This window comes from Babylonia areolata, chromosome 4 (genome assembly GCF_041734735.1).
Source record: "Babylonia areolata isolate BAREFJ2019XMU chromosome 4, ASM4173473v1, whole genome shotgun sequence".
NCBI classification, from domain to species: Eukaryota; Metazoa; Mollusca; class Gastropoda; order Neogastropoda; family Buccinidae; genus Babylonia; species Babylonia areolata.
Genome location: NC_134879.1, coordinates 35,580,461 through 35,605,460, shown reverse-complemented (window position 1 = coordinate 35,605,460; position 25,000 = coordinate 35,580,461). Strand labels below are relative to the sequence as shown.

The window sequence follows — 25,000 nt, the reverse complement described above, 5'->3', positions numbered from 1 at the left end:
CGTGTGTCTATCTGCACCTCCTAACCCCCAATTTGTCATGAAATACACACTTGTCTTTCTGCGCTGCCTAATCCCCAAGTTGTCATGAAATACACACCTGTGTCTATCTGCACCTCCTAACCCCCAATTTGTCATGAAATACACACTTGTCTTTCTGCGCTGCCTGACCCCCAAGTTGTCATGAAATACATACCTGTGTCTTTCTACACTGCCTAACCCCCAAGTTGTCAGGAAATACACACCTGTGTCTTTCTACACTGCCTAACCCCCAAGTTGTCATGAAATACACACCCCTGTCTTTCCCCCATCCACGTGCAGGAGACCGCATCCGCAGCGTGACCATCACCTACGACAGCATGGTGTATGAGGACGCCCTGACCATCCTGAGCTATGCCTCCCCCTACCCCGTGCGCCTCACCCTGCAGAAGGAGAAGCCACAGGTCACCGCCGCGCCTTCGGAGCGCCGACACAGGTCCTCGGAGCAGCTCAACCACCCCATCTACCGCAGCCAGTCCTTTGACTCGCTGCCCCACCTCCCCAGGGACTTCCACTACGTGGCCCCCTCCTCCAAAACCAAGCGGTGGCAGAGCGAGATGAAGTCGGAGACCCGTGGCGGCAGGGACTCGCCCAGAAGGGACGGTGAGGCGGGCCTGGAGAGGAGGATCAAGGCACTGAGCCAGAGTCTGCCCGCGGCGCCCTTGGGGTGGGACGCCTCCAGTCCTGACGCGTTCGGCGTCCACTCGGACGTCCTGGTGCACGCCGCGGACTCCACCAGCAGCACCCCCAGCCCCTCGTGGTACCACCGTTTCCAGCCCAAGTCCTCGCCCCGCGAGAAGAAGGAGAAGAAGGAGAAGGAATCTGAGCCGCCTTCATGGTCGGACCTAGACTCCCCGGTCCCAGGGAAGAGGCAGGAGGGGAAGCTGGACACGGAGGCAGCTCGCGGGTTTGTGAGGAGCGAGGTGGACAGGGCGCTTGACAACAAGGACGACGACGACGAGATCTTCACGTCACAGACGGCAAACACCACCAGCGCCTCGCCCAAGACGCCACCCAGCAAACCGGAGCGCAAGAAAAAGGGCAGCAGCAACGCCAGTGTTGTGTCTGACGACAGTGCGCTCGACTTCAGCGGCCTGAGCGGCGGTGTGGAAGAACTGTGTGTGGCGGTGAAGTCGGTGAACGTTCACGCCGCTTTGCCTCCAGGGCTTCAAGATCAAGATCTGGGGCCTGAGGTGGAGGAGGAGGAAATTCAGCCCGCTGTCGTCAAAAGAGAGGTCGTCATCAACTTGGAAGGTTTCGAGTTTGCTCCAGTGGAAAAACCAGCGGCAGAGACAGCGCCAGAAGAACGCCCCAGCTCCCCAAAGCGCTACGTGTACGTGAAGAGACCTTCGCGTCCAGCTTCACCGGAAAGAGACCCTGTAGAGGAGGATCTCATTGAAGCTGCAGCAGCTTCAAGGAACACCCAGGCGGTGCTTCCTAGAAGCCAAGACACAAACAACTACAGCAAGACAGATGCTGTGAAACAGGCACAAGACAGGTTTTTTCTGGACGAAGAAGCCTTAGAACAGCTCATTCTCAAAAGTCCACCAGCAGAAAATGCTGGTGGTTGGAGTGGCGAATTCTCGGGGCAAGATCCAGCGGTTGGTGGTCCTGGTTCCCACGTCCTAGGTGACGCCATTCAACCATCACAGAGCAAAGCGCACCACAGTTCTGAAGACTTTATAACCATCAACATGTCTGGACCGGGGCAGACACAGGTAATGAGCAGCTCGCATTCTGACCAACAGCTGCAGCATCGCTCAGGGAACAGCAGACAGAACAAGGCAAACCACGAGGAAGGTCTGGAGTGGTCAGGTCAGCGCTTGGTGCGCTCGGGCTCCTTCTCCGAGATCCCTCTGGACGACTCGGTGAGTGACTGGACAGACAAGAACACCCTCAACGACGACGACGACGGCAACATCGCCACTCCGCGGCGCAAGCACTCAGCAGCTGACGATGACTACACCGACTCAGATCTGGACTTGGATCCTGCCGCCATCCTGCCCTCCAGGGGAATGTACACAGGGCGGGAGAACCTGGCCAACCTCTCGGACCTGTCCAACTCATTGTCCTCCAGCAGAAGCTCCTCCCCGGGCCTGACCAATGGGCCGGTCGGCGAGGGGGTGCAGGGTGGTGGTGGTGGTCTTTTTCTGCCAGGCAGCAACATCAGCACGGGAGGCACGGCCAGGAACGCCACCATCGAACTGGCCCCTACCTCAGACACCAACGCCAACTCCAAGAGATTCAGCTTCACGCTGGAAGGCACCTCTGCGGCTGACAGCGACATGGACTGCTAGCCGGGTCTGGAGCGGGGACAGTCAGCATACTTTGTGAACGTTTCCGCTAGAGACTCAATGGGTTATTAGGGCTGCAGCATGGTACAGAGAGTTTCCACCTTTCCATGCTCTTCGGCTCCCATGAAATGACTCAACGAGGTAATTCCCGTGATCTTCATGTTGAAGAGCAATGATAACGATCAGTCTGTGAAGTAGACAGCAGCAGTGGCCTGCACAGACTCTTGGCCGGCAACATTTGTGTTTTCCTGGTGTTCAGTTGTAGAAGTCTCGTTAGCTGGTTCCCTGTTGTTGTTTTTTTTAATGGGCAACAAAGCGACATAGGCCTCTGGATAGCGTCCATTGTGTGCAGTCTCACTGGTAAGAAATAGAAGCGCAAATTTTCCCTGTAAAGGGCGTACACAGGCCCTGCAACGGCAGCTTTTATGTTTGTGTCATCATTGGAAACAGACGGTAAGAAAGTGGACGGTACCCCTTATAACTGGCAGCGAACGAGGTTCTGTAGTCAGCATGTTCATTTGGGTTACAGGGGTGAGGCAGGGGTTGTCAGTTTGAGCCCTTGCGGTACAAAATGAGGACAAGCATTTCTGCAGTGGCACCTCTCGATCAGTATGCTTTACTGCAGCTCTTCATTTTGGTGGAATAAAAGGACATCATGGAATGTAACAGATTTGGAAGGTTGTGGAGACCTAGGAAGGGGGAGCCCCTGAATTTTCATTGATCATTTTCAGCCCCCTGCCCCTGCCAGTCTCGTTTTTTGGGGGGCCCTCCTCTGTGAACAGCATGCTTCTAGGGCGCCAAAGATCAAGACACCATTATGTACAACATTCACGTTTTCAACAGCAACAGAGACCATTGATCGACCAGCCTTTCCTCTATCGTTATGGAATTCATTGGCTGTGAGAAAATCGTGACCTTGTGTCATTTCAAAATGACCCCCCAACCCCTTTCTGCCCCTCAAAAAAAAAAAGAAAAAAAAAAAAAAGAAAAAAAGTATATTTATCCAGTTCAGGTAAGATTGTGTATGAATCGTTCTGGCTGTTGAGAAATGTGGCGAGTGGAAAGAGATATGTATGTTTTCTTTGCCTTTTAGTTCAGGAAGCATGCACGTGTACCCAGTTGAGTTAATAACCACACGCGCGCGCACACACACGCACACACACAGACACACACACACACACACACGCACACACACACACACACGCACACGCACACACATAACCTATTTTTTTATGGCCTGGTGGAATCAGTGATGGAGTTAAAGCATACTTGCCTGCAAAGGCTGATCAATGGTACTGAATAATTAACATAATTCAAAATGTAAGAGATGTTTACTTTTTTTTCAGTCAAGGCTCATCATAGGCACTGAATAATAACTTCATAATTCTAGGTGCAAGAAGAGTTGATTTCACTCAGTCGTTGCTGATCTATCACAGAAACGCACTGCCACTTGTCCCAGAGTCTCTGATTTAAAACACACCACCAGAGACTGACATTAAAAGTTCCATTGGTTTTAATTCAGTGGTACGATATCCAAAGACATGCATGATTTTCCCCACAATTCACTTGTCCTTGAAATGTTTATACTGTCTTCTTTGTTCTTTGTTATGCATCAGGTGATTTTATGACTTGGGTTTCTTACGGCACATATCATGTCCTTGAAAATGTTGGTAACGTGATGTTCTTTGTTAGGCATATTCCATGGCACATGCCATGTCCTTGAAAATGTTGATAACGTGATGTTCTTTGTTAGGCATATTCCATGGCACATATCATGTCCCTGAAAATGTTGATAACGTGATGTTCTTTGTTAGGCATATTCCATGGCACATGCCATGTCCCTGAAAATGTTGATAACGTGATGTTCTTTGTTAGGCATATTCCATGGCACATATCATGTCCCTGAAAATGTTGATAACGTGATGTTCTTTGTTAGGCATATTCCATGGCACATATCATGTCCCTGAAAATGTTGATAACGTGATGTTCTTTGTTAGGCATATTCCATGGCACATGCCATGTCCTTGAAAATGTTGATAACGTGATGTTCTTTGTTAGGCATATTCCATGGCACATATCATGTCCCTGAAAATGTTGATAACGTGATGTTCTTTGTTAGGCATATTCCATGGCACATATCATGTCCCTGAAAATGTTGATAATGTGATGTTCTTTGTTAGGCATATTCCATGGCACATGCCATGTCCTTGAAATGGTTGTACAGTCTGAGTTGTTGCTTGTTATATACATCAGGTACTTTGGTTTTCCTCTATGTTAACATATCTTGATCTATAAAAAAGAAAAAGAAAGAAAAAAAAAGATTATATGATTCATTTTTGAATATTTGTGGACCAGGTGACTTTACAACATTTTTCTGTAACACCTCAGATGTCCTTGAAATGTTGATACCATTTGAGTTGTTCCTTTTACACATCACCAGGTGGTTTTACTGCTGGAAGTTTTGTCTTGATATTGATTGAATTTTTTTTTCTTTGGGATGGAGGTGGGGGTGGGGTGGAGGGGGGTATGTTTTTTCCTGATACTGTTGGCATAAATGATCGTGTTACTGTTGATGTTTTCATTCCATTATGAAGATATTTTCCATGTTGGATTGATTGTGCAAGGAGAAAACCCAACAACTATGATTCCATGTAGTAGTGTGTAGCTATGATATATCATCATATTTTCCAAAATTACCATGCAATGCTTTTTGTAGTATTTCAGAATCCCCTTAACGTCTGTCAGTCTGGAATGCCAATACCATTCTTGTAATTGTCAAAAATCATGTTGAGGATGGTGTTAGATTACATAATCCCTGGAAGGAGTAAATGTAATTTATAGCACATTCCTAAATGTTAATCACACTGCCACTCCACAATGCAGAACTCTAAATGCCTACTCCTTGATATCCAGAAAATGAAGAACAACCACAAAGAACAAAGACATTGAGAATAGCAATCACCAGAATAAGCTCGTGAGCAGGACAAACAAAAACAGTTTCAGTTTCAATCAGGTTTCAAACTGTGCAGATTAATCCACATATAGGCCTACATTACAACACATCTGCTTTAGGAATAAACAACAACAAAACTGAGCAGATGCCTGACCTGTGCATAAACCCAAGGTATTGGTCAGGTTTGGAGAGCCTTCCGTAGTTTTGTATATGAAACATTAACATGAAATAAAGAAAATAAACAAAAATAAGGAAGTAAGTAAATAAATCAAATATCATAAAATGAAAGACATATCGGAGGTGAACAATAAAAATATCAAATAATAAAACAAGAATATGAAATGCATGATATATACATAATTTGTTAATGTTATTCAAAGTATCTGTGAATAATCACAAAATGGCTTATGATTGTTGCTGATTTACCAAAACCTCTGCTTTTAAAAAAAATTTAAAATATTTTTTAAGGCATACTTGATATTGAATTGTACAATACATTTTTGGATGAAGATTTGTTTATAAGTTGTTATGAAACTCATGCACAAGGAGATGATAAATGTGAATGTGAACTGTAATGGACTATCTCTTCTAAATGATCTGCTTAGTAATAGAGTGTTTTCTAAGAGATACTGAGCAAGACAACTGCATTGTATCCTTTTTACCACTCACTTGGTTATTTGGGATGTCCGTCTATAGCTGTCTCCACAGAAATATGTTGTGATATTTGTAAATCTGTGTCATGTCATTGTACAGGTGAGCTCGTAATTCTTAAGTCTGTTGTATTTGACGTGTGTTGTCCTAGATTTTTTTTAAATTTTTTTTTTTACTTTAAATCCCCCCAAATCCCTGATGTTTTCTAAAGGTCTGCATCAACATGCATTAGAATTTATTAATGTTGACATGATTTGCAGCGAGTATGTATCAACTATTATATGGTACACATATCATTTAGCTGATCCAGTGGGTATGCTGATTGTTGTTTAATATTCATTCATCTTTATAATTTTTCTTTTTTGGTGGTCATTATTATCATCCATCTATGCAGTTTATTGTGAAGGACTATTGCCGAACACATAACTTTGCTATACTTCTACTTTTATTCCCACCCCAATTCACCGCCTTTGTCCCACTCTGAAACTTTCTTCTTTTTTTCTTTTCTCTTCCTTTTTTTTTTCCGGGAAGCATATCTATAATCTTTTTTGAATATGTACAGAAGAAGCATAATGTTTATGTGTCCGCTTGTAGATACATACATATGAATGCACATACTTAACTAAATACATGTACATGTACATGTACACAGAACATAGCATGGACTTGCCCCTGATATACCCCTGAATACGATAATGCCCCAAACAAAAAGGTTTTTTATACATGTGTTGGATGCAGATTGAGGGTTATTCAAAATTTTGCATTTTAAAATATTTATGCATAAACAGTGAATAAATAACTCTTTTTTTTCTAAATCTCAGTGGGCCACTTTTAGCAGTTAATGTGTACAATATATTCAGTGGACATTCAGTTAAATTGCTTTTCCAAGCAGAAATTTGTTAACATATATTTTCAAGTACAGCTCTGTAGGTGATTTATTGGCATAATTGCTTAAACAGACAATAATTATTCATGTGGAAAAGTCGTTAAAATTGGAATAATGTTACAAGTGAACACAAAGAGAAAAGTTTAGTCGTTACCAGAGGGTTTTGAATACATTGCAGCCTGCAACATTTCAGATCTGTTTGACTTGTCACCATTTATTTATGTTTTATTTTATGATTCTCTTCAGAAGAAACGAAATTAAATTGTGGAAATACAAAGGAATTATATCCTGATGAGATTCTTTGGTAGTAATCAAAGGGTTTCCTCCCTTGTAAAGAAAGCTCACTCTGATGTGATTGGACTTTCAGAGAGAGAAACTGTGATGATGTAATCAGCATTGAGAGCACAGTGCAAGAGCTGGGATCATTTAACTTCATTTTAATGTATAGAAGTGGTGGGTGATTTTTACTCTCTCTGTCTGTCATCCCATTTTAGCTGGGCTTTTGAAGTGAATGACTGATTTATCTTTCATTCATTAACTGTAATTATTCTGTTATTCCTTTCTTCTGCACTGTATACTGTGAACTCTTGAAAACCATCTTTGTGTAATCTTTAATACCTCAGCCACATTTTGTAGCAATATGTCTTTTAAATCAATGCACAAAGTGTCCAGTTTGTTATGGGGATGTTTATTTGCACATGAGCTTGTGACTTAGAAACCATTGTGATTTTTTGTTGTTGTCATTTGTGATGTTGTTGTTGGTGTTGTCTGTACACAGCAGAACTGAGAAAAGCTTCAGTCTTTCTTGTATGAGACAGAAAAAAATATCTATATTTTTTGTTTCTCATTATCCCGTATCTTCGTTTTGTATAAGGTGTGCCACTTTGTAATTTTATGTAAATTTTAACTTGTAACCACATGTGCATACAGTTGTGAATATATGTATTGAAAGTGTGCATGTGAGTGTGTGTGGTTGTGTACATGCATGATGTGTGCTTGTTCATTCTTTGCTTTAATGTGCTGCCACTCAGGTGATATTCGATGACGGGAAGAAATGCAAAGATTGTAAGCAAGGGGGGGGGGGGGGGGGGGGGTGGGGGGGGGGGGGAGGGATGAAAGGAAAGAGGCAGTTTCTGACTGCCTGTGTACGTTTGTGTGTGTGCACGCATGTGTGAGTGTGTGTGTGTTGTTGTAGATTCTTGAGACTTTTTGACTGCTTGTGAGTTTTAACCCCCCCCCCCCCCCCCCCCCGGCACCCCCTTTCCTTTTTTCTTTTTTTTGGTTAAAAAAAGGAAAGAAAAATAAAGAATGAAAGAAAATTGTGAACAAATTAAAAACTAATATTATCTGCAAGAACCCAGATAATGAATATGAACTGGACTACGAATCAAACAGTCAGAAAAAAAACCCACAAAGATTTGAATGATAATAGTATGTAATATGTGTGTGCGTGTGTGTGTGTGTGCCACATGCCTGAGAAACATAGACTAAAAGAATGTGAGAGAGACTTTGTGTATAAGGTTTGATTGATAAGTTATTTCATACATAATGTTGAAATGGGATTTCCCATTCCAGAAAACCAGATCAAGTGAGCTCTGCCTTCCCTCAAAATCAAAATGAAACAAACTGTCTGTGAAAGTTGCTGAATCTAATAAATAAATCCTTTTCTATCATCTCATCAAATTGTTTCAAAGGTCTGTTAACTGCTTCCAATATTAGATTTTCAAAGTGCTGTTTCTTTGTGATTATGCACAATCTGTATTAATTAATTAAAACGCACATGCTTTATCTAGATATGTGTACATTATAAAAAAAAAGAAAAAAAATCATCTGTACATAAAATAGTTTCATTCTTATTTCAGTAACTTACATGAGCTTACTTATGACAATAATCCTTGAGTTTTATGTTCTCCTGTTGTCATTCTATTTTCGGTCTAAAATTCTATGTCTGTACTTTGTAATGTTAGACCGTTCTGTATGCCATTTCATATTCAGTCATCTGTTCGCACACAATAAGCCTTGCTATTTTTTTTTCTGTTATGATTCTTTAATGGTTTTTGCTTTAAAACTGAATTTCAAAGATATACAGTGTGTGTGTATGTGAGTATGTGCACACTTTTTTCTGTGCACACAAACCACACACACACACACACATATATATATATATATATATATATATATATATATATATAACAAACCACACACACACACACACACAGATATATATATATATATATATATATATATATATATATATATATATATGGCCCCCAACTGCAGTCTTTGAAGGATTTCTGTAATCATTTTTACATTTCTCTTTTTAATCCTTGCAGTTATTTTGAAATAACGAAAGAGTTGTTTAGTTTGTTACCTGTGCTTGTTTTTCTCCACTACCAAGTTGTAAAAATATATACATATATATATATATATATTTATTTATTTATTTTTATACAAATATTTCAGTGATTCTTTCCAGCAATTGGTAGCCATTGGTAGGTTCTTCTAAATAGTCTGGGTATATTCTAAAAATCAAAAATTGTAAAAGCAAAAGTTGAAATCATTTTAAACAGCCCCCACCTCTACCCCACACCCAAGCAGTTGAATATATTATGTCTATTTGGTGAGTATTTCAAAATAGTTAAGGAAATTTCCAACAACTTGGGAGTAGAATTTTGCTAATCGTTGTTAGCAATGATTATTTCACTTGATCATTCCTTAAAAGCTGTGTAAAAGAGTGACTCTACTCAGTGTGATAGAGATTCCTGATGCACTTCCTCTCTTTTCCTAGTATGTGTGTAAATGTCTATTTGTATCTATATCAATATCTTTTATATAAAAAACAACAACAACAACTGTACTTTGCAATGGTCATGTACCCATGTATGGTTAGTAATATTACCTACGGTTTACAACGAAATGAATATGAAGTAAAGCAGATAGGTAATATAAATCATTGTCTGTGAAGTATTGTATTGTTGAAGTTCAGTTTATGACAACATCATTTGCATATATATACATGTCATCACAGCAATCTCTATGACATATTCCTTTTGGTTATCATTTTATGGTTGATGCTTGAAGATGCAATAAAATGCTGTTAGTAAAAAAAGAAATGTGTGGAACTGCACATCATATACAGATGTGTGTGTGTGTGAAGGAGAGAGAGAGAGAGAGAGAGAGAGATGAAAAATGATGAAGTTCTTTTGAGATTAGACATATTTACTGAGAAAGTGAGTACCATGAACCAAGGTGTCCCCACTTCCCATGAAGACTGTGCTGTGATTGCCATCACCAGAAAAGGGTTACTTGAAATTTCCATTTATGTAGTTAAGAGTGATCTCCCAATAACTTATTCCTGTTGAAATGGAAACAGAGGTAGGGCATACAGTCTGGACAGGTAAGGCTCAGGAAAAAATGTTATTGGTGAAAAATTGAGTGTGCATGTGCACATGCGCATGTTTGAGAGAGACACGCACAAAGTGGACAGACTGGCAGATACAGATCTGGAGATCAGATGATGTATTTCCAGATCTGAATCTATCTCTCTGTCTAAATATATTTGCGTATCTGTTTGTATGTATTGTTTTTAATGTTTAAAAGGCAATTGCCCTAAAGAATGAATTATCTGACTTTTTTTTGTAACTGTTACTTTCTTCAGCTCACAAACAGAAAAAGTAATCCGCCATTTCTTTTTATTTTCATAAACTGGTTCTCATATATTTTTTTTTAATATTAAAAAAAAGAAGTACACAATAGCACTGTCACACAAAAATAAACTCATGTACAGAAGATTGAAGAAAAAACAACACCTAAAACAGCAGATGAATGACGAGAATCAAACAAGAATCTGAATATCATGATATCATACCAACCACTCACTGCATTGGTACAACATAAACAGTATGTTACAGTCATTAAAAAAAGAAAGAAAAAAAAAGGCATGATGATTCATTTCACATGAACTACTATCACAGCTTCTTGGACTGAGTAGATGGTGGGAAAGAAACAATAATTGTAAAGCATCCTGGTGATCAAACTAAATGCCCTTCAATACTGATCTACAAAAATCATGCCACAAACCCAGATGTTTCCTGTTCCACTAAGATGATACAAAAAGATGAAAACAGATCCTTCCACACATAAACACATATTCCTCACTGTTCCCACCAATGATGAGAAAAAAAATCTGTACAGTCTGTGGTCCTTTCTAACAGATCACTGACATGTCTCACAATATTTCTCCCTCACTTCTTACAATGATGGGAGAAATGCAAGCACACTGTTATTTTCTTTACCCATTTCCTTTCACCGTATCATCATCTTCATCCTTCTCCCCCCATCATGTGAATATGTGTACCTGTCAAACTGTTTCTTTCTGTTCATTTTGACTTCAAAAACAGCATGCAACTCCTCTGTCTTAAAACACATTTCTGACCAAGCAAAATATGGGTTGCTGCCCCTGGACCAAGCTATTTTGACTGTTGCAGTCAACGCTACAGCAGTACAGGTTGAGCCACATAAAATCCTTGCTTCGCTATATTTCAAATGAATTTTCAAACAGTGCATTCACAGGAAGTTCAGCGAGTCATTCTCCCCTGACAAGTTTTGCATGACTTTGGGTACCACTGTCTGCTGTCTTCAGCAACAGCCAAAACCAAAAGTAGCAGTCAAGGCCAGCAATTAGTTGGTGGCAGTCCCCACAGGCAGAATTTGGCAGGATCAACAACTTGTCAGTCGCTTTCAGAATCGTGTTAAAATGTGTGAAGTAGATGGTGACCATGGAAGCCAAGGGCATCACTTTGTTCAAAATACTAGCTTTGGAGCACCATTCAAGGTCTAGCGGATTCTTCTTCTTCTACTTCGTTCATGGGCTGCATCTCCTGCATTCACTCATATGTACACGAGTGGGCTTTTACGCGTATGACTGTTTTTACCCTTTCATGTAGGCAGCCATACTCCGCTTTCAGGGGTGTGCATGCTGGGTATATTCTTGTTTCCATAACCCACCAAACGCTGACATGGATTACAGGATCTTTAACGTGCGCATTTGATCTTCTACTTGCATATACACATGAAGTGGGTTCGGGCTCAAGCAGGTCTCTTCATATAATGACCAAGGAGATCAGAAAAATCTCCACCCTTTACCCACTAGGCGCCGTTACCGAGATTTGAACCTGGGACCCTCAGAAATAAAAATCAAAACAAAACAACAAATAAAAATAGAACAGGCTTCAATCTTTAGATATATCTCAAACTGCAAACACACAAAAACATGAGAAAAATCACTGGATGAATGGCAAAAGTACTGAAAAATGATTCTCTCACACAGCATGAATGTCTACACACACACACACACACACACACATAATTATATTGACAACAATCACAATACTGCCATTAAAGTTCATTTCACAACATATAATCACAAAAAGTTATCAATGTAATGTTAACACAATGACCAGAAATGAAAGTCGTTATGATAACTGATTATTGATATGCACTGATGATCATATCACTGATATGTTGTAATATTGTTTAAGTCTAATGTATCTCTAGATTCTCACAATTTCAAAATTAAACTATGCTATTACTTAAAAGCAGAAATGATTTGCCTATAAAATTAAACAATTTTCTCTTAAACCTAAAAACAATTTATTTTATGAAAATTGTTTTGGTATAAACTCTTTGTTTTACAACAACAAAAAAGTTATCATCAGCCATATATATATGACCGAACATCCTAGGACCATTTCAAACATAGCGCCAACATTTTCTGATAAACATTAAATGTATGTACAAAATCAACCACAAAAGACAATTACAAGAAACGATTCGTGATAACAGCCATCAGCTGTTGTAACATCTGGAATGGCAAGTAATACTGCATGTAAAAAAACAAAAAAACAACAACAAACAAAAAACAACAAACAAACAAACAAAACAAAACTGCATGTAAATAGTGGAAACAAACAATTCTCATTATCTTTCTCATTTCTGAAAGGTAATTGATATATCATTTATCTATTAGATTTTGTAACAACCACCTGTTTTTTCTTTTTTTTTCTTTTATAATTCTCTCTCTCTCTGCCCCCTTCCCCCCATCTCTCTCTCTCTCTCTTTCAGGCGCAAACATGCAAACATGAACACACACTCGTACACACTTTTTTTTTTCAAGTCACTGACATACAGAATCATAATTTTAGCTGATGTCTAAAAACAGCAACAAAATAAGAAAATTTTTTTTTAAATCAACAAATAGTTTTCTTAAAAATTATCCATAAACAGCATGATTTGATGTTTTGTTTATAAAGTATAAAGAACCTTTTCTTAATCACTTCACAAGTGCTCTATTAATATTGACTGATTCAGGATAATTGCTCTTTAATTTTAAGTGTCTTAAAATGTTCCTGAAGAACACTGTATACCCAAGTTCAGAAACTGATACCATGTCCAGATCTATCTTTTATGAGTTGGTCTTTTAGCACAATCACAAATAAATACATGTAAACAATACCTATTTTCTTTATGCACAACAGTCCATTATACACACATGATTTTGTAGTCTCCAAGAAAATGTGAAATGAAATATTCAAAACACATGTGTATGCATTCCAATACACAAACCTGCCCAAACACAAACACAGAAAGTCACACTTGACACACCCCTCTCTCTTTATCTCTCCCCCCCTCCCCCCTTCCTTACCCCCCTCTCCCCCTAACCCCTCCCCCCATGCTTCCCAACTTGTCCATTTATCAGTTACTCTTTTTTTTTCTTTTTTTTTTTATAACCTAATTACCGAACTGCCATCAAAACAGAATTTGGAATGGGAACAAAATATATATGCCCTGAGTGTATGTTGGTTGGTGAGAAGGAAATGCAACTGTGTATGTTTGTGCATCTCTGTGTCTGAAACTCTGTGTGTGTGTGTGTGTGTGTGTGCATGTGTGTGTGTGTGCATGATTTACACATTTATAAAACTTTAAAATCATGAACAAATCACGTATACAAATACAGTGACCATTCACTTTTGTCATGGGTCTCTCTTTACATATATAGTTTCATACAGCTAACAAGATATTTTCAACATGATAAAAATTTTTTTTTTAAAGACTTATGGTACGTTTCACGATTAGAAAAAAACACTGAGGTGCAAGACAATCTGAATTTCAAGGAGACCTGTGTAAAGTGTGAGGACTGACCCACATATGTTACACTGTATGTGCTTTAAAGATATACATACATATATAAAAAAGGAGCCGATGCCTGACCTCTACGTAAACCCAACCGGCTGATCAGGTTTTGGGACAGTGTTCAATCAAGTGGAGTGATGGTCCAGAGGTAACGCGTCCGCCAAGGAAGCAAGAAAATCTGAGCGTGCTGGTTCGAATCACGGCTCAGCCGCCGATATTTTCTCCCCCTAAACTGGACCTTCAGTGGTGGTCTGGACGCTAGTCATTCGGATGAGACGATAAACCGAGGTCCCGTGTGCAGCATGCACTTAGCACACATAAAAGAACCCACAGCAACGAAAGGGTTGTTCCTGGCAAAATTCTGTAGAAAAATCCACTTCGATAGGAAAAACAAATAAAACTGCATGCAGGAAAAAATACAAAAAAATGGGTGGTGCTTTAGTATAGTGACGCGCTCTCCCTGGGGAGAGCAGCCCGAATTTCACACAGAGAAATCTGTTGTGATAAAAAGAAATACAAATACAATGCTACAATCATACACACTGAATCCAGTTCAAAAACCCAACAGGCTGGTCAGGTTTTGGGACAGTGTTCAATCAATGATACAATCAAACACACTGAATCCAGTCCAAAATGCCAAAAGGCTGACAACGTTTTGGGACAGGTTCAATCAATACTACAATCATACACACTGAATCCAGTCCAAACTTCTCCACAGCAGTTCCTCACTGCTGTAATACATTACATACACAGTTGCCTTCTTCCCCATCCTTCAATACTGTTGATAATGCTACTGAGTATGGACACCCGTTCCCTGATTTTCCTCATTTACACACACACACACACACATAAGTGCCCGAGCCCGCACCCATGCACACACACATGCATGCACAGGCACACACACACACAAGCACACACACACATGCGTATACAAACACACACATGCGCATGCACACGTACACACACACACATCACAGGATATCTTCAGCATTCAAGGAGAATAAGGTTTCACTGGGTTGCCACTGTCTTCCTGATTCTTGTTATTTTCCACATAATCCGAAAACACAAAAAACCGGAAATATTCAGCTGTTCAAAAGGAATGTGATTTCACAAGCCTCCCACTGTGTCTCATATTCTACCTTCACATTTTCTCCCCTCTCTCTCTCTACTGGCATAAACACACAGCGGTCCCTTGCTAGGCCCTTCCCCTCCCCCCTCCCATCAGGAGTGGTAGACGCGCACTGTGTCGACGATGTCAATGCGGCAGATGGGGCAGCTGTCGTGGCGTTCCTGCAGCATCTTGCCACAGGTGTGGCAGGTGACCATGTGGTGACAGGGGTTCAGCAGGCAGTCACGCACACGTGCCATGCAGATGGCACAGTCACGGTCCATCTCCGCCGGCAGGATGGCTGCGCACACAAAAAAAGAACAGGGGTAGCCCCCCAAAAAACGGAGTATGGCTACCTACATGCTGAGTAAAAACAGTCGTACACGTAAAAGCCCACTCATGTACATATGAGTGAACGTGGGAGTTGTAGCCCATGCACAAACAAGAAGAAGAAAAACGATGGTAGTAAGAGTCTGGTGCCAGGGGGCAGGTTATTTTTGTGTTTGCGTTTTGTTTGAGAGTTATGATTTCTGATTTTATGTTTGTACTTTTTATATACTATCCATCCTGTCCCCACTGTTCCTTGTGACAAGGGTACACTTGGTAAAAAAAAAAAGACATATTCTATTATATTCTATTCTGTTTATATCTATTCTGTTTTGTTCTTTTCTGTTCTATTCTATTCTAGGAATGCTTGAGGATAAGCACTGATTATTGAGAGAGAAAAATATGAGGAGAGACAGTTTATGTCAATGTTACAGCAGACATGACGAAAAATGTTTCCACAATTTTTCCAGACTTTTTCCACACCAGACTGAAAATTTTCCACACCAAGCTACAAACTCAGACTGAACAAAAAAATGTGTCTGCTTTATTACAGTGGATGTTCCACTTTCAATGTTCAATTTTCATCATTTTCTGGTTTGCTTGCTTGCTTGTTTTTGGGTGTTTTTTTTGTTTTTTTAATGGATTAAGCTCTTTGAGCTCTGTACCTGACCATTGCTCTGGCGTCAAAATTTGTCTAATCAAAATGGGTTTTCAGGTTCCTACATAAACCAGAAGGAAAGGGCACTAACTTCTACAGTGTGTCCAGACGTGTCCACACGTAATTTGGAGTAAAAACAGTGTATATATTTTCACATTTTTCTGCAACAGCATACTGTAGAGCATGGAAGCCTGCCCAGGCTGTAAATTTTCCACAGTTGAATGGGTTATCCTCTTTCTTGAATGTTACTGGTATGGAGTTTCATTAAAAATCCCATGACTTTTCCAGACCCTAATAGGCAAAATAGGTTTTCTGAAGACTTTTCCAGCCAAAGAAACAGTTCTCTCATTTTTTCCAAGACTTTTCAAACCTTCCACGACTCTTTACAAACCCTGCATTTGGAGAAGAGAAAAAGAAAAACATTTTTTTTTTAAATCCAAGGACACAAGATACTTCAAAGCAGAGGAGGGGGAGGCAGAAAGAGAGAGTGCGAGAGACAGAATGAACTGTTTTTCATTCAAATCAAACTCACAGTCTTCATCATCCCGGCTGGGCTGGCGGTTTCCCTTGTGAAACAGAGGTGGTATGTTCTTGTCTGTGTACAGACCTCCCCCTGAGGAGTTCTTTAGTTGCTCCAACCGAGCTGTAACATTGGACATTTTTATCATGATCATTATGATCATTATTATCATCGTTATCATCAGTATTATTGATACTTATGCAGGGCCTGTCTTCAGTCAGAGACCAAGCTCGAAGTGTTTTACAAGCACCAAGTCATTTGCACAACAGGCTGCCTACCTGGGTAGAGCCGACTGGCAGCTGCTTGTTAGCCACTCATCATGCATGGGATTCCTGTGTCATTTAGTCAGGCTTCAATCAGAGCATGTGCACACACACACACACACACATATATATATATATATATATATATATATATATATAGAGACAGACAGAGAGAGAGAGAGAGAGAGAGAGAGAGATACACTTCAAGTGGATTTTACTGCAAAACTTTGCCACGGACAACTCTCTTGTTGCCATGGGTTCTTTTACAACAGGCACATTTCCTGCTGAATTTTGCCCTATTTTGGATCTGAGTTCAATCTGCTTTCAATGATTTGTTTGAATAAACATGAAAAACATTACATCACATAAGACCAGTGCAGCATATCACAAGGAAGCGATTTCTCTGAACTTAAAATGCTTTGTGCAGGGAAAGTGAAAGGGAGAGATGATCATCTGACCTTGTTTTCGCTCTTCTCGTTGCTCTTCAGACAGGATACGCGGATGGTCCCCAGATCTGAAGAACATGGTTTTCCCCATTCTCTCCAACATCGCCCTCACTGGGGAGAAAAAACAGGAGGGGTGATTGAGGACAGAGTGAGCATGCAACAGCAAATAGTATCAGTATTATTAAAGAATATGTTTTACATGTGTAACTACGGAGCAGCACATGCTTTGTAGTGACACCAAGAAGATTAAAAGATGCATGTATAAATACTGACACAAACATAAAACATTACTGGATAAATCTCAAGCACGAAGGCACACACACACACACACACACACACACCTGTGCACAGTTTCACAAATGAACATGCAAACGCATTCATGCACACACAAGCAAGCATGTGCATGTACACACTCACACAAAAACACACAGATTCAGACACAAGTACATGCAACACAAAGAGAAGGCATTACTACATTATCATATATCTGTCAGCAAGCATGTACAATCTGGGGTGTCATCAGATTGCCTCCCCTGAACTCTCCCCACAATCAAAGCTTCCATACACTCCGGAAGGAAAACAATATTGTAACAATATTAACAACGACACCAAGAACAATAACAGTAACATTAATAATAACAATAATAGTAATAATAATAATACTGATAATAATAATCACAATAATAACAACAAAACAACTACTACAATAATAACAGAAGAAGAAGAAGAAAAACAACAATACCAAAAACAACAATAATCTCAAAATAATATTTCAAATCTAAGAAGAAAAACAATAATAATACAAAAAAACAAACAAACAAAAAAAACAAAAAACAATAATCCCAAAATAATATTTCACGTCTTCTGTGATTTTTGCATGTGTATGATTGTGATAATTGTGTAAGTACTTTCCTTTAAGTAAGCATTTAAGTGTCTTATGCATTTTATGTACACATGTTGAATGACTGTCACTCTTGACTGTTGCTTGTGTGTTCTACACCACAAATTAATTCCTGGAGATGATACAGTATTCTGCATCTGGTATAACGAATGAATGATATGGATACTTATATAGCACCTATCCTCCAGTTGCCAGACCAGGCTCTAAGCACTTTACAAACATAGGGTCATTTGCACAAGAGGCTGCCTACCTGGGTAAAGCCACCTGACAGCTACCACTGGGCGCTCATCATTCATTTCCTGCGTAATTCAATCAGGTTTCAGACATGCACACAGACACACTCATACAGACATGAAACATTTTACATGTATGTCTTTTTTTGTTTATTTCAACCACCATGTAGGCAGACATTCTCCGCTTTCGGGGGTGTGCATGCTGGGTATGTCCTTGTTTCCATAACCCACCAAACACTGATATGGATTACAGGATCATTAGCATGTGTATTTGATCTTCTGCATGCATATACACACAAAGGGGGTTCAGGCACTAGCAGGTCTGCGCATGTGTTGACCTGGGAGATCAGAAAAATCTTCACCCTTTACCCACCAGGCATGGTCACTGAGATTTGAACTGGGAACCTCAGATAAAAGTCCAACGCTTTAAACACTCAGCTACTGCACCCATCCACACTACAAGCCTCACCCCTCTCAATGGTTCCAGTGCTGGTGAACTTGCCAGCCATCACCTCCACCTCAGGGATATAATAGACAGGGAACAGGAACCGCAGGCCTAGGCACCGCTGCCATACACACACATACACACAATTTTTTGTTAAACACTGCAATAATTTTCATCAACACAGTGAAGAACAAAAATACAGAAAAATTTGGAAGGTATTCTGTTTTCACTCAAAATGCAAAGAAAGAAAACAAAAATTACTCCAGACAGAGTCTCTTGTGATAACTGTTCAAAGAAAAACCCATACAAGAGAATGATTATATTCATTATTGATGTGCTTTGTTTCATAAAGTGCCACTAATAAAATGTCATTATCATGTCTGTGAGATGAAGGTCTGAAAAAAGAATTAAGTGGAAGCTAGTTCCTCTGCTGTTCTGATGGTCACAGTCTGACACAACACGGACTGTCATCCACACATACAGTGGCCTGCACTGACATACCTCTGGTTTGTGAACGTTTTCCATGACAGTGGTGACGTCCAGGTACAAGGTGTTGGTGGCCAGTATGGCGTCCTCTCTGCACAGGTGGGATACCCCTGCAGGGAGTCAGGTCAGGTGGATTATTGTTATGTTAATTGATGTGCTCTGTCTCATAGAGTGCCACTGATTAAATGTCATTATCATGTCAGTGAAACAAAGGTCTCAAAAAAACAAAAAAACAACAACAAAAAAAAAGAGAGAAAGAAAGAGTGAAATCTAGGCTGTAAACACACACACAGACACACACATAACACTAAAACACCCACAAATATGCATTCAAACACATTCACACACACATACCTATATACTAAAAAGGTTAGAAAGTTCCTATAGCCTTCAAGGGCCATTGGGGCATTGAATTCATATCCACTATGCCTAGGGCCCAGGGTAGGAAGGTGGGGCCCAATCCTCTCCTTGCACCTTTTTAAACCTTCCACTACTGAAGTCTGGTTCCCATTCACAACTGGGTGGAGTGAGGACAATCAGAGTAAAATAACCTTTCCCAACAATACAACGCCATGTCAAAAAGGGGGTCCTCAAACTCTGATCACTACATCACAAGTCCAACCCTAACCGATTCAGCCATCACACCTCTACATATATACGATACGAGACAAGACAAGACAAGACAAGACAAGACAAGACAATTTATTTATCAATAAGGGTAACTCCACATGTATATGAGACAAGATATTATCACAATAGACACACACAGACACAGACACGACACATACACACACAAAGAGACACACACATATGCACGCACGTGCATACATGAGTTTGCAAACACACACACACACACACACACACACACACACACACACACAGAGTTCCCAACTTAATCTCACTTTCAAACAGATCTTTCTTGACAGACATGTCTTCAATGACAGCCTCAAAGACAAACTCTGCATCATTCACAGCTTCCTCCAAGATGCTCATGCACAGTACCTGACCCTGCAACATGCATTCACATTGCGCAGTCAGTGCTGTAAGCTATAAAAGCTTAGCTGGGTTTCTATCAAATATCTTTACTTATCAATTTTAGAATATTAGATTTAAACAGTATTTTTATTTCAAACCTGTCACAATACAATGCAATAATACATGAACAGCATAAGAAGAAAATTTTGTAAAAGTCCTGAATATTTCATGTAAAATAACTTCTTTTTCTTTTCTTTTTTTTTTCTTTCTTTCTTTTTTTTTATACAGGAAATTGCTATATAAGATGAGGCTAAAGTTGTTTTTTTTTAAATATACAGAAATTAGAATTTAAATAGGGAATTATTAAGATGTGGCTAAAGACCAAAAAAAACGTACATAAATTAAAATGGTTTCATTCCATTACCACACTAATTCTATCAAATGTAGCACTGCAGTCATGACACAGTGCAATCACTGATTTGTGAGAGAAAATATCCCACAGGCCAATCTTCTGAGAAGGGGCATGACACGCTTATTTCCATACCAGATAATTAAATCTAACATGCACACAGCTAATCCCAGGATTATCATGTGTTTACACTGTATATACTCTGTCGTACTATCATTATTACTGATCAGTGGAGGAGTAGAGGGGGCTGGGAGGAGTAAAAAATAACACACTCCATGGCACTATTCAATCATATACCTCACTGCTACACCACTGAGGATTTTCAACAGACTGTGCAAATAACAGGAAAAAAAGCTGTAACATTTCAGACTGAATGGGTCAACAGTTCATAATTCTTAAAAACAAACAAACAAAAAAACAAAACAAAAAAAACCCCATATGTATTCATTTCATTCACACATAACATGATCAAGTTTTACAAAAAGTAGATACTCTTATGACAACAGTCAACCCTTTCGCAAACATGATGCCGGAAAAAAAAAATTCTTGGCATTCTTAATTTCATTCACACAAACTAGCATGATAAAGGTTTACAAACCAGAAAGTTTTCTTGCGCCAACAATCCATCCTTTTGCAGCATGCTGCGGTCTTCCTGAAGACGGGAGAAGACCTTGTTCAGAGCATCCTTGTTTTGGTCATAGATCTTCACCCTGTGGCCATGATAGGCCAACTCTCCTGTTCACAGAAAAATGAAATAAATTTGTATTTGTATTTGTGTTTGTATTTCTTTTTATCACAACAGATTTCTCTGTGTGAAATTCGGGCTGCTCTCCCTAGGGAGAGCGCATCACTACACAACAGCGCCACCCATTTTTTTTGGTATTTTTTCCTGCATGCAGTTTTTATTTGTTTTTCCTATCGAAGTGGATTTTTCTACAGAATTTTGCCAGGAACAATCCTTTTGTTACCCTGGGTTCTTTTACATGCGCTAAGTGCATGCTGCACACGGGACCTCAGTTTATCGTCTCATCCAAATGACTAGCGTCCAGACCACCACGCAAGGTCTAGTGGAGGGGGAGAAAATATTGGCCGCTGAGCTTTGATCCAAACCAGCGCACTCAGATTCTCTTGCTTCCTAGGCGGACGTGTTACCTCTAGGCCATCACTCCACAAAACAAAATAAAATAAACATATAGATACAAAAGATTTTAAATTCCTCTGTACACCCTCAACAAAGGTCAATGTCGATTACAGTCTCCTTCTGGGAGCACTGATTTTTCAGGACACATTTAATCAAGACACCTTGGGGACTTTTTTTTTTTTTAACATTTTTTCCCACTCTCTCACTCAATCTGTGCATATTGATACTGTGTGTGTGTGTGTGTGTGTGTGTGTGTGTGTGTCTTTCGGTCGGTCTGTGTGTGTGCGAGTGTGGGTGTGGGTGTGTCAGTCGGTCGGTCTGTGTCTGTGTGTGTCTATGTGTCTGTGTCTGTGAGTATGTCACTTGTTTCTGTTTGAGTCTAATCAATTCAGTGACTAAATCAAGTCATTTACTCAATTGCTTACATAGAAAAATGGAAATAAGTGTGTGTTTTAGTCTAATCAATTCAATGACTTATTCAGTCATTCACACAATTACTTACATAGAAAAAAGGAAATAACTGAAAGAATAAAGAACTGTAAGAAAAAAAAAAAATGACCCAAGCAATTCTAATACTTTTTTTTTTTTTTTTTTGCTGCCCCATCATCTGCACCATTTCAGTGGCATTTCTTCCACGCCGCTCATTTAGAATGCCTCATACACGACCACACCCGGGTTCGTCTGTCACAGTTCCATCGTCTGCAGTCCGCAGGGAACCATCAATGTTAGGTCGCCGGAAGGCCACACACCAGAGGAGACCCTGCACTGCTGCTGAGTCACTTCGGTGGTGTTCGGTGGTGTCTGTTCTGGTTCAACATACTTAGGACACCACGTACTAAGCCCCCTACTAACGACAAAAATAGCTTAGTCGCGGAGCCAGACTGAGTGAGCGTCCCAAGCAGAGTGGAGACCGCCACCACGTCCCTCAAACAACAGCCCCCCATGAATCTGACGACACTGGAGACATTGACAGGACTCGCCCCAAGCACAGAAGTGGAGGGGTATCGAAAATGAGGTCACCATGAGAGCAGGGCATGAAAGGCCGCAGACTGTTTTGGTTATATTGATGATGATGAAGGAGGAGGAGGATGACGATGATGATGACAATGACGATGTTGCTATGGAGGTCCATTTTGGTTTGGGACTGCGTGACAAGGCTGTACTCTACGGTTCCTGTCATGATGATATCCCGGCGTTAACCAGGCCCGAGAGACACAGACACTTGCAGTGTTGGTCAGGTAATAAGAGCAACACATCCAAAGATGCATCCTTGAAGTGGATGACACTCAACTGCGTGGTCCCAGTCTCCCCATTTAAGCCCAAAGCACACTCAACTCTGGGTAGGAGCCGGCCATGGGCCAAAAAAACCCCACCTCCGCTGGGATTCGAACCCACGTCCTCCCAGCCGTCAGTCCACGACGCTAACCACTTCGCCATGGCGGCTGGTTCAATTCTAATACTTTGGAGAGCTTCTTGAAACCTAACATATCAGTATCAACAACAAGAAACAAACATCAATCAGAATCCCCAAAGTGAACATCTTAGCAGCAGTTATGTCAACAAAACACTCTCAAACTCAAAGCAACAAATCAAACATGACTGTGGAACCTTTTTTTTTCTTACCTGCTATCCTCACACCCATTGAGCCACAGCCAATCACAGCAATCCGCACCATGCCTGATGACACTGAATTTCAAAATTCAACAGAACAAGTTTGAAGATCACATATATATATATACTACCAACACTACACAATGTAATGGTATTACATCAAACACTGCAGTTCAGTATCCAGACTTGAATCAAAGTACACTTGTTTCACATTCTTGGCCTTGAGTCCCAAGTAAGCTGACTGATTTGAAGCGTTGTGTGTGCTGTGTGTCAGGCATAGCAGAGGGTCTATCCTCTCTCAGTCTGATGCAGCAAGGGTCTCATCATCAGAAGCTCTGGAGAAAATAAATCCAGTCCACGCAACATGAAAGTTAAAAATTGACACATGTCAAGACATGAAAGAAAATGCATGAATCAAAGTCTGACTGTTTAGATGAATAACTGAATAAATTTGAATCAAACAATATATAAATAAATAAATACTGACTATATTATAATAAAACCAAAGGCAAAATGCAAATAGATGATTTAAGCAACAACAACAAAAAAAAAAGAAAGAAAAAAAAAGTCTGGTATTCAAGAAGATGACATTAACTCAACCTTGAAGACAGTAACACTCACAGGCTTTTCACCATGGCCTTTCTTTACTTTACACAAAATGTCCTTGGTTTGCCTGAAAGAATCTCTGTTCATCATATCATGAAGAATTAACTCCTTTCCCCCCCCCCCCCCCCCCTTTTTTTATACTGTTGAGCACTCTTTTTATCAGATCTATAGTACTCTTAACTATGCAAATCATACGATTAAAAAAAATGTGTGTGTGTGTGTGTATGTGTGTGTGTGTGTTCATCAGCTAGACAATAAATGAGGATCACAAACAGCACTGTTTCTCGTTGTGGTTTCCTTGGAAATCTCAATCAGAAATGTACAATTCATTTTAATAATGGTGACAATAATCATGATGATGATAACGACAACAAAATCACCTCTGCATTATTTTGATCAGATGATCCCTGAAGGGGTCCAATCCAGTAAAACCATTATTCAAATAACAGCAACAACAGAATCACATCTGCATTATTTGGATCAGAAGATCCCTCAATCAATCAATGAATCCAGTCCAGTAAAACCGTATCTTCAATTAACAGCTTAATCAAGTCTTTGAAGTGAAGCTCTTGTGAAAGTGACCCAAATCAACGCAACAAGTGCATTGATTGTGTGTACATTCACGTTATATAGGTGTTTCGAAAGAATTTAAACAAAATTATAAAACACCGCAGACTTACGTCCGAAAGCATGAACGACAAAACATAACAGATAAATTCAAATCTCAGAATAGTACCTCCTTGCCAAATAACGCGTATATATTCTTTTATTTTTGACTCATTCTTTTATTTTTGACTCTGGGGGAAAATCACAAAACCCACAGACAAGCCGGAAGTTTGTAGCACTATGGCGCTTATACT

General features: G+C 40.0%; 2 protein-coding genes across 6 annotated transcripts in view; one reads left to right on the top strand and one right to left on the bottom strand.

Annotated features, from left to right (window-relative positions):
• Positions 1 to 4,830, top strand: part of LOC143281116 (uncharacterized) — a 58,977-nt gene extending 54,147 nt beyond the window's left edge. For all 3 annotated transcript variants that reach the window (XM_076586093.1, XM_076586094.1, XM_076586091.1), the window contains one exon: positions 319 to 4,830. In XM_076586093.1, coding sequence (XP_076442208.1) covers positions 319 to 2,333 — 2,015 coding nt within the window. In that variant the 3' untranslated portion in view covers positions 2,334 to 4,830. The remainder of the gene's footprint in view (positions 1 to 318) is intronic.
• An 8,711-nt stretch (positions 4,831 to 13,541) lies between these two features.
• Positions 13,542 to 25,000, bottom strand: part of LOC143281115 (3-hydroxybutyryl-CoA dehydrogenase-like) — a 19,141-nt gene continuing 7,682 nt past the window's right edge. The window contains exons 1-9 of one of the 3 annotated variants that reach the window (XM_076586088.1): positions 24,877 to 24,981; positions 23,547 to 23,869; positions 21,381 to 21,517; positions 20,301 to 20,406; positions 19,414 to 19,508; positions 18,937 to 19,033; positions 17,346 to 17,444; positions 16,637 to 16,747; positions 13,542 to 15,420 (exon numbers count right to left, since the gene is read on the bottom strand). In XM_076586088.1, the coding sequence (XP_076442203.1) occupies positions 15,233 to 15,420; positions 16,637 to 16,747; positions 17,346 to 17,444; positions 18,937 to 19,033; positions 19,414 to 19,508; positions 20,301 to 20,406; positions 21,381 to 21,517; positions 23,547 to 23,598 (885 nt within the window). In that variant the 5' untranslated portion in view covers positions 23,599 to 23,869; positions 24,877 to 24,981 and the 3' untranslated portion in view covers positions 13,542 to 15,232. Of the gene's footprint in view, positions 15,421 to 16,636; positions 16,748 to 17,345; positions 17,445 to 18,936; positions 19,034 to 19,413; positions 19,509 to 20,300; positions 20,407 to 21,380; positions 21,518 to 23,546; positions 23,870 to 24,820; positions 24,982 to 25,000 lie in introns of those variants that run through there. The other 2 variants (XM_076586089.1, XM_076586090.1) reach the window with 2 other exon arrangements.